General features: G+C 43.8%; 1 protein-coding gene across 7 annotated transcripts; it reads right to left on the reverse strand.

Moving 5' to 3' along the window:
- Window positions 1-1,186: 1,186 nt before the first annotated feature.
- Window positions 1,187-17,259, reverse strand: PEX5 (peroxisomal biogenesis factor 5). 7 transcript variants are annotated; one of them, XM_080659508.1, is made up of 16 exons: window positions 17,084-17,259; window positions 16,283-16,439; window positions 15,548-15,583; window positions 15,148-15,280; window positions 14,803-14,934; window positions 9,803-9,908; window positions 9,234-9,324; window positions 8,723-8,833; window positions 8,368-8,460; window positions 7,911-8,030; window positions 4,704-4,847; window positions 4,429-4,499; window positions 3,805-4,017; window positions 3,346-3,511; window positions 2,847-3,004; window positions 1,187-2,626 (listed from the first exon to the last, which is right to left on the reverse strand). In XM_080659508.1, exons 2-16 carry the CDS (start codon window positions 16,421-16,423, stop codon window positions 2,425-2,427), a joined length of 1,917 nt encoding a protein of 638 aa, XP_080515634.1. In that variant the 5' UTR covers window positions 16,424-16,439; window positions 17,084-17,259; the 3' UTR covers window positions 1,187-2,424. The 7 variants fall into 7 exon arrangements, with proteins under 7 accessions (XP_080515634.1, XP_080515629.1, XP_080515630.1 ...); XM_080659503.1 differs by having other exon boundaries at window positions 8,723-8,812; window positions 17,084-17,201; XM_080659504.1 differs by having other exon boundaries at window positions 7,911-8,006; window positions 17,084-17,201.
- Between the last annotated feature and the right edge of the window lie 892 nt (window positions 17,260-18,151).

Consider the following 18,151-nt stretch of genomic DNA (forward strand, 5'->3'; position numbering starts at 1 on the left):
CCGTAAAAGCAGGGCCCTTGTCTGCCTTGCAAATTGTATCCCTGGTGCCTGACAGGGACTCAATAAATATAGCTGAATTTGATTTGGGTTCAAGGGGCACCTGGCACTGACTATGCAAGAACAGTATCCTCTCGGATGCCGTCATGCCACCAAACGCAGGCAAGGCAGACAGACCTGGAGATTTCATTTAAACCAGAAGTTAGCTTTCAAGCCATTTACTCAGCCACTTTCTTCCTTCTTCCTAATATATCTCCATACTATCAAAATTGCTGCCTCAGCCTGCCCAGCCCACTCCCAGGCCTGGGGCTTCATCCTGCCCACTCCTCAGAGCCCAGGTCTCCAGCTGCCTGGAGATCACCCAGGTGGTGGCCACAGATACCCTCCTCCCTCGTGGTGTTTTATTTTCTTTCCTCTGAAAGTATTACACATGCACTAAAAAAAAATTGGGATATAACAAAAAGGGGGAAATCACTCATAATCCTCACACTTTTAGCATATTGGAATATTTCTTTATTCTCTTTTCTGTGCATTTTTTTCTAGGGATAACCTGTGGTTTGTTAACCTTTTCTCATTATATTGTTAGTATTTATTGGCCTTGGAAATTGTACCATAAATATAAATAACTAAATAATATATTACTGTCTAGAAATTTACAGAACAAGTTCTCTTTTAGATATTTTTTTAATTCTAATGTGGCCATGAACATTTATTTTCAAATATAAATATTTGTTTATATTTTTTATTTTTTCCCCAGAATAGTGACCCATGTTGATATGGCTCTTCATACAGTCCTGAGAAAACCAGGCAGAGCCGAATGAAACCTTTAAAAGCCCTAAGCATTTGAAAAAAACTACAAAAATCCTCCCATGTCATTCACAATAAAACAATACCAAAAATGACATAGCACCACCCCCATATTTTTTATAGTACACAAGTGTGAAAAGTGCATATGGTTGTTAAACATCTGTCTGTCCTGATAAACCATAAACTCCATGAACACAGGCACCCTGTCCATCTTATTCATAGTACCTAGTACGTAGTAGGTGCTGAATAATTACTAGGTAGACAGATGTGCAATCAGTACACCAATGAGAACTTAAAAGATAAAGAGGAAAACTGTTGAATCCCAATCCTCCAAACACCAATCCACCTCCCAACACCCAAACTTCATACTTGGCAACAGAACTCAAACCCATGTCAGTTCCATTTATTCTTCCTACAAATATTTTACAGTTTTATTTTAAAATCATTTACACATATTCATACAAAGAAAAATAAATCTCAGAATGGAACCTTGGGACCATGGTAGTTTAAAAAAAAAAAAATCTCTGATCATTAGCTACTAATGACAAGGCAAGAGGCTCAGCGGTCATTTCTGGAGGTTAGTGCAGCTCCCCACACAGGGCACAGGTAAGAAGAATCCAAGAGGCTCCCTCCTCTTCCCTCAATCTTCACCTTGCAGAGGTACTAGGGGGAAAGGGATTTTTTTACACTCTCCCCTAGAAACACTTCAAGATGTACAGCAAAGTCCTAAGGTAACACTGAACCGTCTCTTTGCTAGGAATTTGGCAAGATGGCAATTTCTGAACCAACTTTCTAGAAGAGCTACTAGCTCAATTCCTACTCACAGGTCTAAGAGGAGGGACTGCTGCACTCACCACGTCCCATGTCCCACTGCTCTCCTTTCACCAAAGGGCACAGAGCATAGCTAATTCCACAAGTGAGCCTTCCTGCTACCCAACACCCAAACACTGTGTAGCAATTTACCCTAGCAGCTCTTGAGGACCCCTAGATAGTGAGGCCAGCATTCCTGTGTGCAGCATCGTTCCCAGGGAATCTGAGCAACAGCCAGGAGAGGTCCAAAAATGACAGAACTATGAGCACCCCTACCAAAACTTGACGCTGCTGAGCCAAATCAACATTTAAGTCCAACAGGCCAACTCCTGCCATCCTGCCCTCGATATGGTCACCACAGAAGTGCATGGTAGAAGAATGGCCTACACATAACTGCCCAAGGAAGCTGTACTATTATCAATTCCCAGTAAAAGTGGGGGGAGGAGGAGGGGCAGACATTACAAATATGGTAGACCCTATGAGAAATGACAGCTGATGACAACAGTTACCCTATTATCTCTGGGTCCTACCCAAAAAGCAGCACCAAGAAAGGGCATGATATGCAAAGATCTGTAGCCGGGTGTGCAGCCCTTGAATTACCAAGGGACTCAAGAGATACAGCTCATTTTCCTACAATTATGTAGGAACTAGAACAAAGACTACCCACCCCTACATTGAGGCCACTCCTGAAAGGCCGTACCGCTTATGATCATCAGCCCACCCCCTTGGTAGGCCCATTTGGGGAGAGGGAGTCACATCCAGAGCGGGGACCCCTCCAGGCAGACACTCACAAGGCAGCCCATCCCACTGTCACTGGGGCAGGCCAAACATAGTTAAGAGGGCGGACAGATCCCGGGCATCAGCCGCCCCATAGGCATCGCTCTGGCCTAACATAGACAATGCCAAACGCAGGGTGCTCCAGATGTTCTCTGACATGGCGCCCCCTTCGCCCCGAGGGCCCCGGCTTTTCCTCTGCATGTTCAAGGCCTCCAAAAAGTGTTCCACAGCCTCCCTGTAGGGAAAAGGAATGAGAGCTGGTGAGAAAAACACCAAGGAAGGAGGTAGGTCAGCTGGTATGGGGAGAAAGAAAGCTGGGGATGGATAGTCAAATAACAGGAACAGAGAATGAGGAGCTAGGGCCAAAGGCAGGGAGAAAAGGTTCATTCATTTATTACTCAGCAGATACTCTCACCAAGAAGTTCATTCATTCATTACTCAATAGATACTCTCACCGATGAGCCCCAAGGTTGATGCAGCTGATGCCCAGGTTATAGCGGGACCGTATATAGCCTGGTTGTAGCTCGAGAGCCCGACGGTATGCAGCTACTGCTTCTTCACTCTGGTTTCCATTGGCTAGGGTGGCCCCTAGTTTATTCCACAGCAAATAGTCCTGGGATAGGGATGGAGAAGGGTTAGGAACATAAGCCAAGCTCAGATCAAATTCTGCCCATTCCTCCCCTGTTCACCAATCTGTTTAGCTAATATATGTTACAATCCCATTCCTTTCCCCTCAACAGTTCATTGTGTGGCTCAATGTAACCACTCTCACCATACAGACTCCCTTAAGTTCAGATGGCTCTGCACACCCACCCTTCTTTGCCCAATTCTCCCAATGTAATCTGTACATGGAACACTGGAATGAACTATCCCATGACTCCAAAGGTCCCAGCAAATGATTCTTCCATAAGGTACAGAGTGATGCCCTATTTCCATTCCTCCCCTGAGGCTCACATTGGGACGAACGCTGAGGGCAGCTGTGAAACAGTCCACTGCCTTGTCATACTCCCCACTCAGGTTGAAAAGGACCCCCAGCCCACACTGCACATCAGGGTCAATGGATGTAGGGTCCAGGCGCACAGCTGCCAGGAAGAGCTCTTTCACTTCAAGAAACAGGGAGCTAGAAAAGGAGAGAAAAATGTGGATGGATATGTCTATATATTCCTACCCCTCCAAAACAATTCTTTAATTAGTCAATCAGATCCCAGAGATTATCAATATATCAGCCATCCCTCCTACTCTACTCCCAAATTCCAATTTAGAAACCTGTTTTTCTGTCTCCTCCCAGCATTACACTGTAAAATGCAGATCTCCTTCAAGTAGATCCTTGAGTCTCAATCTATCCAGATTTCAAAAATCAAGGTTCTCCTCCTAATTGGATTACCATTCTCACCCCAGGAACTTCTCACTCACTCAGACAACAGAGATCCCAGGATGCGCTTGCTTGGGCCCAGTCCTGCGCCACTAGCCCCTTCTTCCCCAGGCACCACCAGATGGGCATAGGCTGGTGTGTAGCGCAGCCAGTCTCGCAGGGTTTCACAGGCCTGTCGCTGCAGGGACTCATTGGTGAAGCTGACAGCCAGTGCCATCAATGCTGTCCGGTTATCTGGCTTTAGCTCCAGACACCTGTTTGAACAGAGATGGACAGAACTGGTATTGCAGTGACAATGGCACCCATCAGTACCCTGGGATCCAAGCCAAGCTTTGGAATGCAGTCATGATGGCCTCACCTGCCAACTCCCTCAGATTAAGATACAGAGGAATCCTCTACACATAAGTTACTAATAAAGTTACAGATCTGAGAAAGGGAACATTTTAGCAGCCAAGGAACCAGCCAGGATATCACAAATAAAACCAAAAGCTGTTGAAGGAATGGAACCAGTTATCGCCAACTCACTCCAAACCTTAAGAGTTTCAATCATGAAAAACACTCTAGTTAGTGGCCAGAAAGAAGACAAGGATCTGGATCTGGGCTCTTATCATTCTAAAGGCGATTTGGACCTGGAACCCCCTCACCCCACCTCTCAGTGTACTCACTTCCGTAGTGCGCTGATGGCTAATAGTTCTTGTTCATTCTCTGCCTGTGTGGTACCCAGATACTGCCAAGCCTAGAGAGAAGTCGACAGATTCCATCACCCCTGTATTCACCTTTCCATCTTCCCGTCCTCTGGCTCCCCACCACTCACTATCTCACTCTCACACCATCCCAGGCCAGCACACTGGCCCTATTCCATCTGGACTACTCTTTGGGACCTCCCTCAAAACTAGAGGAAGCAGTCTCTAACTTGAAGTCAGAAAAATGAGTCACTCACTTCCATGTGCTTAGGATCCTGTTGCACAGCCGCCTCAAAAAGCAGCACAGCATTCGGCAGGTCCCCATCCTGAAGTCGCCGCAGCCCTTCCTCGAAAGGCTGGGGGTGGTTACGCAGGGGGTTCTCCTCCTCAAACTGGTACCCCTGGAAGGAAGAGAAGCCAAATAAGAACCCATATGAGAAGGAGTCATCACAAAGCAGCAGGAATAGGAGATGACAGCCAAGACAGAGGTGGAGAAGTTGAAGGTCTCCAGAAAGGTATCTGAACAAATGATGACAAAATTTCCATATGAATAAGGAGATCATGTATGACTACAGTAAAGTCATTCAGCTTTGTGCTCACACTTCTAGCTCCTGTTCACAATAACTGGAAAGCTAGGCTGGCCTACAAACTCTGATCCATGCCGGGTATGAGCTTATTTTAGGAACCCTTTATAGGCCTGAATTTCCAAATCCTTGACTTCTCAGCAATCAACAGAATACATGTCTTGCCAGGATTTGCTTACAGTAATGAGATAAGCTCTCCTTAGCTCTTCACAGGGCATTTCTAGGTATCCTGCAATAGTGTGATAATGTAAAGGAAAGGCAATTTGGAATTAGAGACCCTGCCATTCAAATGCAAATCTTACCTAACTCATGGAGTCATTGTGGACAATAATACGATAGCATGTGTTGAAGCACTTAGAAATTTTTAATTTTTTCCCCAATTTCATTTTTAAAAGTTATTAAATTCATCTGTATCTGATGGTAAATGATAGCTAAATCCCAAGATCCTGAGGGCAGAAATATCTCAGAAATACACTGTTCCCTTCTAGCTGAGGAATTCTCATTTGAGGGAAGAGTTACGATGCTCTGTGCAAAGTTTTGTCTAGTGGTATTTCATGTTAGGCAGAGAGGTAATGAGGTAAAGTGGTAGTCACTGATAAGCCATATGACTTGGGACAAGCAAATAAAATGCTCCTTCTGGCAGAGTAAAATGGTTACCATCACAAAACAATATACCAGTATGACAACAAGATGCAAAATACCAGGGAGGGCCCTTCTAAATGTAGTTAAGGACAAATTAGAATGAAAGTATACATGATAAACACATGAATAAGGCCCTTTTACACTATTATTGCAAAATTGCTGAAGAATCAGAAACACTTAAATCTTACCAAAAAGTTTTAAACCATTAGAAGTCATCAGATACAAATTATTTGTGACAAAAATTAAATAATTACAATAAAAGTTTAAGAAGCAAGACATATACAAGATGGATTTAGGGTAATGTATAAAAAGTATGTTCGTGTCAAGATTTTAAATAATAAAAATTTTTAAAGAAAAATTAAAGGACCATGAATAAAAATTAGTACATTCAGAAACCCATGTATTTATCTGACCATCATTGGGGGAAAAAAGTACTATGACATATACTGTATAGTTCCGTAACACAGCACAAAGACAGATAAAACCTGAATTGCTCATTATTAGTGAGTAATAAAGTAAAGCATATTTTTGTAAAACATTAATACAAATGTTTCTAATCCTAATTTTGCAATATCCTAAGGCAGTGATCGGCAAACTGCGGCTCACGAGCCCCATGCGGCTCGCGAGCCGCGGTTTGCCGCTCTGTTGACTGAGTTTGCCGACCACTGTCCTAAGATATCAATGATATCAAATAGGGATCGAGAATCTAAAACATAATTATGCTTTTAAGTTTTGAACTTTAAAATTTATTCTGCCTAGCATGTCATTAATATGCAAGTAAAAAATAATAAGAGAAAATGCTGTTTATATGAAACTAGTGCTATGTCTATATTTATCAAAAGCATAGAAGTTTTTATCTAAAATTTTATAACTTGCCACTTATAAGTTACAGGGCCTTTGCAACTTATCAAATTGTTAATACAAATTAATAAAAATAATATCTCCAAGTATTTCCTAAAGTTCTCGCTCATCAGAATACTATAGAAGAAACTCTTATTATGGTAAAACATAGGGCAGGGTCAGCTCTCTTTTCTATTATATTACTGGACAGCTCTCAGGAAATCAGACTGGCAAAATCATATTTCGCTTAGTACTAAGTTTTCCATTGTTTTTTTTTAAAGTTATCTTCAACTTTATTCGTCTCTATCTCTGCACAGCTCCCTTATGTAAAGATCTGCCTTCAGCATCCTGCCTTATATCGCAATCCCTGGTTCTAGCCCCTGAATCCCTTCCCAAACAGATCTGAGCTGAGAAAAAGATATCCCTACTCACCTCCCCAGTTCCTATTTTGTCTTCTACAAAACCAAGCAATTCTCTCCCTTCCCTATCATGCTTCAACTCAGCAGCTCAATTATTAACCACATCCCTAAATGCCCTACAACCCACAGGTAGTATTTTTTCATAGTGATAACCCTGAAATAACATACATTTCTAAGTCAATAGTATATGCTATATGCAAAATTTGATCATTTTGCACCACTGACTGCTGGCAAATTTTCCTAACATTTATTTAATATAATTCTTTGAAAACACCCTAAATTGGGTGATATCAAGGAAGAGATCAGAATTTAAAGTAAACTTGTGAGTTAAAAAAGTACGTAGGTATTAAGGTGTGGAGGCACAGAGAGAGTCTACCACTCCACACCAAAGGAGTTACCTATCTTCTCAAACTGTTCTCAACCTCCCAAGCTCTTGCTGCATCATGTGCAAACTTCTACCATAAGTATAATGTCATCGTATCACTGTTATTTGACAAGGGTGGTCTATTATTAATCTTTATAGCCTAAGAATAATGCATACTCTCAATTACTAGAGGACAGTAGAGGCAAGGGAATGTTTTAGAGTTCCTTTCAGAAAAGGGGGCTTAAGAAAAGAATTACTTAAAAGTGAGTACCCTGCCCTAACCGGTTTGGCTCAGTGGATAGAGCATCAGCCTGCAGACTGAAGGATCCCAGGTTCAGTTCCAGTCAAGGGCACACACTCCAGTTGCAAGCTCGATTCCCAGCCCTGGTAGGGGCGCGTGCAGGAGGCAACCAATCGATGTGTCTCTCTCACATCAATATCTCTCTCTCTCTCTGTGTCTCTCCCCCTTCCTTCCAGTCTGTCTAAAAATCAATTGAAAAATATTATTGGGTGAGAAATAAAGAATAAACTTTAAAAAAGTGAATATCCAAAGTCAGGATTAAAGGAGAGACAACAAAACAAGGAAATCCTGCTATCTGAAAATCTAGTTCTTACCTTATCATAGGAAGCAGTTGTGATGTCATCATAGTCAGAAAGCCAGGGGTGAGCCTCAGCATCCCGTTTCGCCATCTCCTCCAACTCTGCCTGCAACTTGTCCCAGAAATCGACATCAGACTGTAAGGAAGGGAAGGCAGCTAGAAAAGGGGTACATCATGACCACCCCACCCCACCTCAGCTCCACTAGAACAGTTCCCTAAGGCACTAAACTTCAATGTGTTCAGAGTATCTGAAGAGCTTTTTCTAAATGCAGATTCCTAGATCCTACTCCCAGATTCTGATTCAGTCATCTGAGGTGATGCAGGAATTAGCATTTTTGAGAGGCACCCACCCCAAACAATTCTGACACAGATGATCCAGGAACACTATGCTCATCATCTTTGATGTTAACACCCACTCGCTCCAACGGAGTCTTTTCTTGTGCGGTGTGTACTCCTGCACTATCTGCTCTCACCTCTATAGCTGATTTGGCTCGTTCAAACTCCATATCAAGGGCAGATGTGTTTACTGGTCTTGTGAACTGGTCAACCCAGGCATCTGATGTACCCTGTGACAAAGAAGGATGGTCATACCACCAACAACAACTTTATATCCACTAAACACTGACTAAATACCCAATGAACACCACCAACCTGGACACTTCTGAGAAGAACATTCTCAGAATCTCTTTCCCACCAACTCGGACCTGGATGCTACCAAGACAAGCTGACAATAAAATCCCTTCCCCACCTGGGACCGCTGAACACTGAACCTAAAGCCTAGGGCACCAGCTGGCTCTGAAGTGGAACTGGGAGGTGACAATGTCCTACCTGCTGCTGTACAAACTCTGCTGCCCACTGTTCTGCCTGAGCTCGGCCCGACCCTGCACCGGACTCCAGGGACACCTGCCCCTCGCCAATCTGCCGCACGAATTTCAGGAACTGGGGCACAGAGACACACATAGGCCACTCGGGAGAGAACTTCCAGGTGTGCACTCTCAACCATGCCCAAGATGAGCCTGCACTTAGCCCTCCCCCCTGACCATCTTGGGCTGTAGACAAGATATGCTAAAGACCCTAAAAAAGGTAGAGAGCAAAAATAAAGGGATTTCTGGCTCCAAAGATTTAAGAAGACACAGAAAAAAAAAAGAGTTAGTAGGCAAGGAAATGAGGGAAGAATGTTGGAAGGAAGAGGCAGATCCGAAGTCTCCATTCTCAATTAGAAGGAATGGACCAAGGATCTCATCTCCTTCTCTTTAAACTGAACTGGGGTAAGAGAAGCAAGACCCTTGACTTCCAAGATCAGCTCTGCTGGGCAAAGCAGCAGAGGGGTGTGGCTCACCTCAGAGTTAGCCAATTTGGGGTCATCCACTTTGGCCACAAAGTCACTGGCAGTATGCTGTAAATCATCCTGAGGATGATAATCATCATACCTGGAACAGGTAAGGACAAACTAATTTTACACATTAGTTAGCCATTACCTTCCCCATGCTATTCCCCACTCCCATGGCAATCACAGTTCCTATTGGGGAAAAGAGAGTGACCTTATTCTACTCTCTTGTTGAGGACCTACAAATTCCAATTTACATTAAAGAAGGATATCTGGGCAGGAGTGTAAAGCACTAGCTATATCCTTTTACCTCTCCCTTTCCCAAACATATCTTTGCAGAGAGAAGGAATACAAAGGCTCCAACTTAAAAAGGAAACAGGGTGCAGAAGGTAAAGTTACGAACTTTTGGTTAGGACAGTTAGGATTTTTAGGGATCATAATACAGGTGGAACCTTAATGTACAAAATGAGGGTTTTGCAAGTTGGTTTGGGAACGTAGATGGAAGAGGCTGGAGGAGAATGGAAAAACTGTCCAATCCTCCTTCCACAGGAATCCATCCAGGAAGAAATGGCTGCACTCACCAGCGATCACTAGCAGTTGTTCCCTCAGGCTCTCCCAACCACAACTTCTCCTCTGACTGTTCCAGATATTCCTCAGCCCAGCGGGCAGGAGACACAGACAAAGGGTCTGCAAGGAGCAGAGAGTTGGGGAAATCACACAGGATTCAGTGAAGGGGCTGGGAAAAAGAGTACTATCTTGACCAAACCAAAGCAGACAAAATCCTATTTAATCCCTTAGAGACCCCTGGTCAAAAAAAAATACTACTAAATTTTCAGTATCCAACCTACTCCCCCAAGGGCCTGGCATGGAAATTTACTGAACCGGGAACAGAAGACCAAATAAAAAGAGTAAAGACCAAAGCCTTTTGCTTAAGGTGTCAGAAACCTCAATAAGAAAGAGCAGGCACTAGGACCTTCACCTTCCTCGAAGGTACTGCTGGGAAGCAGCAAGGATCTAAGGGAGAACAGAAGAGCTCTAGTTCCTTAACCAAATCTCTGGTCTGTTCTCCATCTACAGAGTTCACACCCTCCCAACGAAAGGAGCCTCATATTTCATCTTAATATACCTACCAAGAAAATCTGAGAACCAGAACACTGAGCTAGAATTAAAGATACATGGGTCCACTCTTCCCACTGGATGTTTTTTTGTTTTGTTTTGTTTTAGTTGAGATGTAAAATACAAACATGAAAGTTCATAAAGTATACCAAACTTCAGTAGACTGCTTCATTAGTTTCTACATATGAATCACCACCACCCACATCAAGATATAGAATATTTACAGTTCCCTCAAAGGTTCCCTCATGCCTCCATCCCCCAGGGATAAACACTATTCTGACTGCAGTTACTTCTGATTAATTCTGAGGGCTATGTTTTTAAGTCTAATTCTAGAAATTGCCTTAGCTCTAGTGACAAAGGGCACAGCTGCAACATCTGAATAAACATATCAAGGCAACAGGTCGAATGAGGGTGCTGAACTGTTTGTTTCTCAACCTCCAGGACTTTGCCCTTTACTATTCCGGAGTCAGGGGGGGAAAAGCAAAGAAAAATTATTCTAAGGGGCCCTAAAGAATGTGTAAACATAGAGAAAGCATGAGCCTGCAGTGTTCATTCCTTTTGCTCTGCATCCACATCTTTACAAACCAGAGACTAAGATGGACTTCCTGTCTTTGTCCCCAGTTTGAAGAACTGTCATTGCTTTAGCAGAACTCTATATTCTACTCCATTTAACTGAGACTTTACCTGAATTAATTCAACAAAGTAATCTCAACATCTGAGAAAGTAATGTCAAAATCTGGGAATATAAAGGATCAAGACTCTCAGAATATACCTAATTATAAATAATATATTGCCAATATAATAAAAGATATAGTTGACAATATTTTTGATCATGGACTCTGTCTCTTAATGTCACAGATTCCCAATATTTATATCCATATGTCCCTCATTAGCTCTTATAGGCAACATTTATTTTTCCTTTGCCCCAACTAGACTGTTGGCTCAAGAGTAGAGACCTACTAATGAGATGCTTCACACTTAGACTTTATAATACCTCCCAGTTCCTTTGTCCCATTCTGTTGAAGAATAACCAGTTCCTTCTCCTTACTCTCAACTAGAGTGTTTTACAAAAGCATACTCAGGTCACAAGTGCTCCTTACAGAGAACACCATTTCTGTGAAACGCTCCTCTGAAAAAAAATACAAAGCGCCTGGACTGTAAAACAGACATGAGATAAATTAAAAGAAAATCCCAAAGGTGAGAAAAGACTTCTTCAAATATCTGTAATTTGATATTTGGCCATATTAGCCAAAAGACTCAGAATTTTCTGGCAATGGGAACCTGCTCCAACAAAGGAGTCAAAATAAAATTACCTAAAGAGTACCACTTGGCCTTCACAATATTTTTTGAGAAATTCTTACAGAAAATCAGATTAATCTGGATACCTCTGAGATTGAAGCATCTAAAGCCTACAGATGGAAAAGGACTGTCCTAGGTCATACTGATTACTAGTAGTAGAGTTAAAACTAACAACCCAGGTACCAAATATCCAATTCGAATGTTCACCTCTTACAGTTTCTCATTGTGTGTTCATTCCATCTAGGCACATCCACCCCAAACTCAGAACTTCCTACCCTTATCCATCAAAGTTTTCCACATTTTCTAAATAGCACAGTAGTAAAGAATGTAGATTCTATAGTCAGCCTACCTGCACTCAAATCCCAACTCCACAACTTATTCACCATGCATTTTCAGACAAATTACTTAACCCTCCAAGTTTCCATTTCCTTATCTATAAAATAGAAATAATAATAGCTACCTCATAGAGAGGTCATAAAGACCAAATGAGATAATGCATACATAAAACACAAAGTAACAAGTATTAACTATTGCTATTATAGCTGGCCACTCATGGCAAACTCACACCAAAAGCAGAAAACATCACAATGAGATTGTTATTCCTTTTATTCCATAGCCTCTTCCTCTGCCATCCAGGGGAGATCTATGGCATTCACCTTCTGCTTCTACTGCCCACTGCTTTTCCTACGAAAGTACAGGATTCATTATCATTGAACCTCACACACCACGTTAGCTGAAGCTGTCTAAATTCAAAACTCCCTAAGGATGTGTTTCATTCCTAGAGCTAAGCAATCATGAGATGGAGAATTATTTGGCCCAGAAAATTAGGGTTAGAGGGCATATTCTATCAAGAAATCTGGCAGACTAAAAATTTAGCTTTACGTGCAATGGAATAATTCTATTATCTTGATTGTGGTGGTGGTTACACAAATCTACACGTCATAAAACTGCATAAAACTATAAAAACATACACAAATAAGGGCATGTAAAACTTGTGAAATCTAAAAAGCTCTGTGGATTATACCAAAAGCAATTTTCTGATTTTGATATTGTGCATAACAGTTATGCAAAAGGTTATCACTGAGAAAAACAGAGTAAAAGATACACAGAACCTTTCTGTACATTTTTTGGCAACTTCCAGTGAAACTATAGTTATTTCCAAATAAAACATTAAAACAAAAAAGTTGAACTTCACCATTCCTTTTAAACTTAATTCTAAAATTGTAACAATGGAGAATAGAAAATAATAAGGATTTAAAGAATATATCCTCTCATCTCAATCTACTTATCCATAAAGTAACAAGTAATCTATATCATCAATATAATCATATCATCCACAAATATTATGAGGATAATAAAAAATTTAATTACTAGAAAATCAATTTCCTTTAGCTCTTTCTCCCAGATCTCACTTCATTCATTCACTAAATACTGAAGATCCGCTACCTACAAAGCAATATACTACTGCAATAAGACATTTTTATGAAGACAGACTCCAAATACCTCAACTTCTCCTTCCAGCTTCCCATGTCCCTGCCTCTATGAAGCAGGCATGGTTACAAAAGAATGTATAAAAAGAGGTCTCCCAAAGAAGATTTAACAGATTTAAGATAAAGTCCAATGAGTGTTTATTAAGTTGTTTTCCACTTATAGGCTAAGGAAGATTTCAATGGCTGCAAACAATTCAAGTAATTGTAACAAAAATCTCATCAGTCTCAATGCTTACAGTAGCAATGATTTTTTTTTGAATTGTGATAAATGACTGATGCCCACACATTACAACAGAAGTCTCTCTGTAATAAGAGATGGTACTTACATCTAAGATTTATATGAAACACTGAGTTTCAGTCTGGTGGAGGGTCTGTTACAGCTCAGATTTCTCAATGATAGTGTAATGGTTCTAAGTATAGAGCCCACAGTCAAACAGACATGAGTTCCAAAATCAGCTCTGTTACTTAAAGCCTTTGGACAGAGTATTTAACCTTCCCAAACCTTAGTTTCCTTATCCATAATATAGGGGAGGAATACCTGCCTTGTAAGTGTTACTGTAAAATTCAAATAAGTTTAAGAATATAACATGTATAGCCTGCTGGTGTTGCTCAGTGGTTGAGCATCAACCTATGAACCAGGAGATCACAGTTCAATTCCAGTCAGGGCACATGCCTGGGTTGCAGGCTCGATCCCGAGTGGGGGGTGTGCAGGGGGCAGCCAATCAATGATTCTCTCTCATCATTGATGCTTTTATGTCTCAAATCCCAACTCCACAACTTATTCACCATGCATCAATCTCAAAGGATGCAGTGAGCATGGATGCTCTCAAAGAGGAAAAATTTGGCTGAGACCCTGAAGAGCTGAAGCTATAGGCCTGGCAGTACTACAAAATGGTTAAACCCACAGGGTCTGGAATGATTCAAACCCAGAGTCAAATCCCAACTCCACCACTCACAAAACTGTGTCACCCTGGGCAAAGTTCTTATCTATAAAACTAGGAATAAAAACAGTAACTATTTCCTGGGCTCTCATGATTAAATAGATAATGCATTTAAAGCACTAAACACAAAGCCTTTAAACATGGTAAATAAACATTAGCTATTATTATTAATTTGTATTATTAACATCGGGGTATGATCTTTGACCTCCAAGATCTTATACTTCAGGCCCTTGCACTCAGCAATTTCACTCTCCAAGGCCCAATCCTGTTCAAGATGACTTAATGCCAAAATCCCATAGGGTGTGTTAAATAATTCTCTCTCCCTGAGCCACACTACAATCCATCCATCCAATCTCTCCACCAAACTGCAGTAATAAAGTTTCCAGTAACAAAGTAAACATAATTCCTCATTCTCTCCCTCTCCCTCCCTCTCTCTCTCTCTCTCTCTCTCTCTCTCTCTCTCTCTCTCTCTCTCTCTCAGACACACACACACACAGACATATCTCTTATCCAGTTCAAACCCAGTCCTCCGTATAGTATAAGTTTCAATTCCCTATTATTATCACCTAAGGGAAATCAGGTTCAGTGGCCCATAGAAATGAGTCAAGAGTCCAGAAAAGTCATAAGCAGCTGAATCACTCTATATACATATACCCTTAGATGAATTAGGGTAACAGTGTAGAACACTGATTGCCCCATGGGAACCATTTTAGATTTTCCCATGAGGAGCCTCACCTGTAACTTCAGAGATGAATTCTTGGGACCAGTCAGTCTCATTATAATCCTGCGTTACATCCACAGCATCTCCAGCTGCAAGAAACTCCTGGGCCCAGTTCTCAGACAAGGCCAAGTCTGCCACCCCAGGGGCTGAAGAGAGAGAAGGAGAGAACTAAGAAATAAAAGAAATACATATCATTCTCTCATGCCTAAGGAACCCTGAGTGCACATGAAAATACTGTTCCTTTTGTCTCCTTCTGCATCTCAAGTTTCCCAGTCCCAGCAGCATCCAAATATAGAACCCCCTTGGCTCTATCTGCACAAAAAATGGTGATCTCCCCTCCCACCAGACTCTGGACCCACCTCTCTGGGGTGCCTGGCGGAAACTTGACTGTTCAATCTCCTGCATCTCTGCCAGGAGGTCATCCATCTTGAAGGTCTGAGGGGCACGGGATATAAGTGGTTCATTCTGGTCCTGGAGGAATTCGGCCACCAACTGTCAGAAGAGAGATGGTGAGATGAACCCAGCAAGAGGCAGGGCCATGGGATGGGGGTTACTAATGTCAAACAGAAGGAAATGAAAACACAGAAACTACGGATTTGGGAATACTCCAAGGATACATTTTTAAAAAAATAAGCAAGAGGGCTAAAGCAATTTCATTTGGTCAGGAAAGCCCACAGACTGAAATGTGGGTGAGCCAACTTTAAAGTAAAAACACAATGGGCAAAAGGAAAATGAAACAGAAGAGACTACAATACTTACCTCATCTTCAGCGGCTACCCCCAAAGGCTTAGAGACCTAGACAGAAGGGAGACAATAAAACCTTTGTGAGCCTCGTTTCTTCATCTATAAAATGGTTGCCTCCATCAATGTAAAGATGTACAGTGCTTAGCATATTGTTTAGTAAATACTCATTAAGTGGTAACTATTCTTTGCAACACAAGGAGCAGTGATTTTCAACCTTTTTCATCTCATGGCACACACAAACTAATTCCTAAAATTCTGCAGAACACCAAAAAATAAATTCTTTGCTGATCTGACAAAAAAAATAGGTATCACTTTGTTTTTTGTTAAATGTGTCTTTTTATTGATTTCAGAGAAGGAAGAGGGCGATAGAAACATCAATGATGAGAGAGAATCATTGATCAACTGCCTCCTGCATACGCCCCTCTGGGGATCAAGCCCCCAACCTTGGCATGTGCCCTGACTGGAAATCCAACTGTAACCTCCTGATGCATAGGCTGAAGCTCAACCACTGAGCCACAAACCGCTGGGCTAGTTCTAATTTTAATTCATTCACAGCAGATGGCTATTGTGTCGGCTCTTGTCATTTTTTTATTTGACAATCTAAAGAAAAACAGGTCCCTGCCCTTGACTGAATAGTGGGGTAGTGCATGTTTTAAAAAGTCTGGCAGCACACTGAGAAAGCAAGCAGTTCAGTGTACTTAAGGTATCCTCTACCCCAAGCCAGGACTGGGGCTTTCCAAGAACACTCACCGCCTCGGGGGTTCCTGGTGGCCAGGGACCAGGCCTCAACCCCTCCTGCCTAAGGGCCTTGTCCTGGGTGAAGTGTCCGGCCAGCTTCATGAGCGGGTTGGCACCCCCGCATTCGCCCTCCACCAGCTCCCGCATTGCCATGGTGACCGCCAGCTCTCTGATGGGAGAGAAGGTTAGGAACTCAGGTCCCGTAGTCACACCCAAACGACAACTCAGCCAGTATCTGGAGGAGGCAGATAGACGTCTGTCCCAGGTTAGCCACTGGCCCTTCTCCACCCTGTGCCTCTTGCTGTCGCCGCACCTCGGTCAGAAGTCCGAGAGGGGACCGCTGCTCTCCTGCCGCCCACCCCCTTCACCCCCAGTCAAAGGCCACAGCTTTCAGCCTGGGCCTCGCCAGCGGCCTCCACGACTGCAGTCTCAGGCGGCGGGACTGACCGGCAGGCAACCCTCAGAAGGGCCTGGACCCTGGACCCCAGGAGACTACGGGGGGACAATTCCACAACCGGGCTGTACCGGGGTATCGGCAGGGCAGGGAAGAGTGGGAACGCCGCCAGGCCGCAACGCCAGGCCCCCACACTCCCCACGTCCCCACAAGCATCGAGGAGGGACCATCCTCTCCACTAAGTCACCTGAGCCCCTCCCCCAGCTCCGCCAAGCCAGGCCCATCCCTCCCGCGCTCCGGACCACCCCGTCTCCCCGCCCCAGGCGCAGCTCCAGCCCCGTCCCGGGACCCGCGAGGACACAGCAAGGACGAGGAAAGCTCGGTGAACGTGTCCTCAGGTCCCCCAGGCCCTGCCTCACCGTCGCGCGCCGCGCCACCCGACCCGCCGGGGCACCTGGTGCCGGGCCGAGTGGGAGAGGAAAAGATGGGGCGGGGCACCAGGGGCGGGGCTCAGGCTTAAAGGGGCCGTGACCGCTGGGCTGCGGCCGCAGCCTCGCGGAAGTTGTCTAAGGGGCGGGGCCTTAAGGTCGAGAGGCGGCACCACGGGAGCAACCGTGAGTCTTAAAGGGGAAGAGCGCCTTAAAGGGGAAGTCTGGAACCGCTTTGGGTGCTCTTATAAGGATCGCGGACTCCAGGACTTATTTGAAGGGAAGCTCAAAGAAGAATGGAACAAGGAGGGGCTTCCTTAGCTTTGGTGAAAGCCGAGGGCGCTGGATCCTAGGCTCAGTTCATTCTGGCTCTTCCCTTGGAGGAGCACCGTATAACGCGGGATTTGCGAGGTTCAAATCCGGGGCCTTCCCCAGCCTTCTAGGCCTGTCCCCTTCTAAATCGCCCCTAGCTGACCGTGTACAGTCTCCATGGAGACAGGAGCTGGCCCTCAAGCCCTCTGCCACCTCTGGGTAGTGGGGAAAATAGCACTAGATGATGACAAATTTCGTAGACTAAAATAGGGTCCAACGCATCCTGAGACCTCAAGCTGGTAACCTAAGGGGAAGGTGCCCAGTGAGTCATTCCTCTTCCCTTCTCCCTCCCTCGCCACTGGTCACGGTCACCATGGTGACCTTACTCACACTGCTCCAAACTAGGAAAGCACAGACAAGATGCAAGAAATGATTTTCAATCACGGATTAAGCCTCATACCCCACCATATGCCACAGTAGTGGCTCTGGTGTCAAACTTCAAGGTCACTGAGAAACCCTGAAATCTCACCTGGCTCCAAGACCAAGGGAATCCTGGTGTCATGCAAAAGGGCAGGAGGTGCTCAGGGCTGCTGGTAGATGAGCAGGCATGGGTTAGTGCCAAAAGAACAGAAGTCCGAGTCCAGCCCAAGATGCAGGAGGGGAGATAGGTAGACAGCAGGTGGGCACCCTGGGCCAGGCTGTCCTGCAGATTGCAAAGGTGGAGGCTCCAGGGGACTCGGGAGGCAT

Source organism: Plecotus auritus, assembly GCF_963455305.1.
Source record: "Plecotus auritus genome assembly, chromosome: 3".
Classification (NCBI taxonomy): Eukaryota; Metazoa; Chordata; class Mammalia; order Chiroptera; family Vespertilionidae; genus Plecotus; species Plecotus auritus.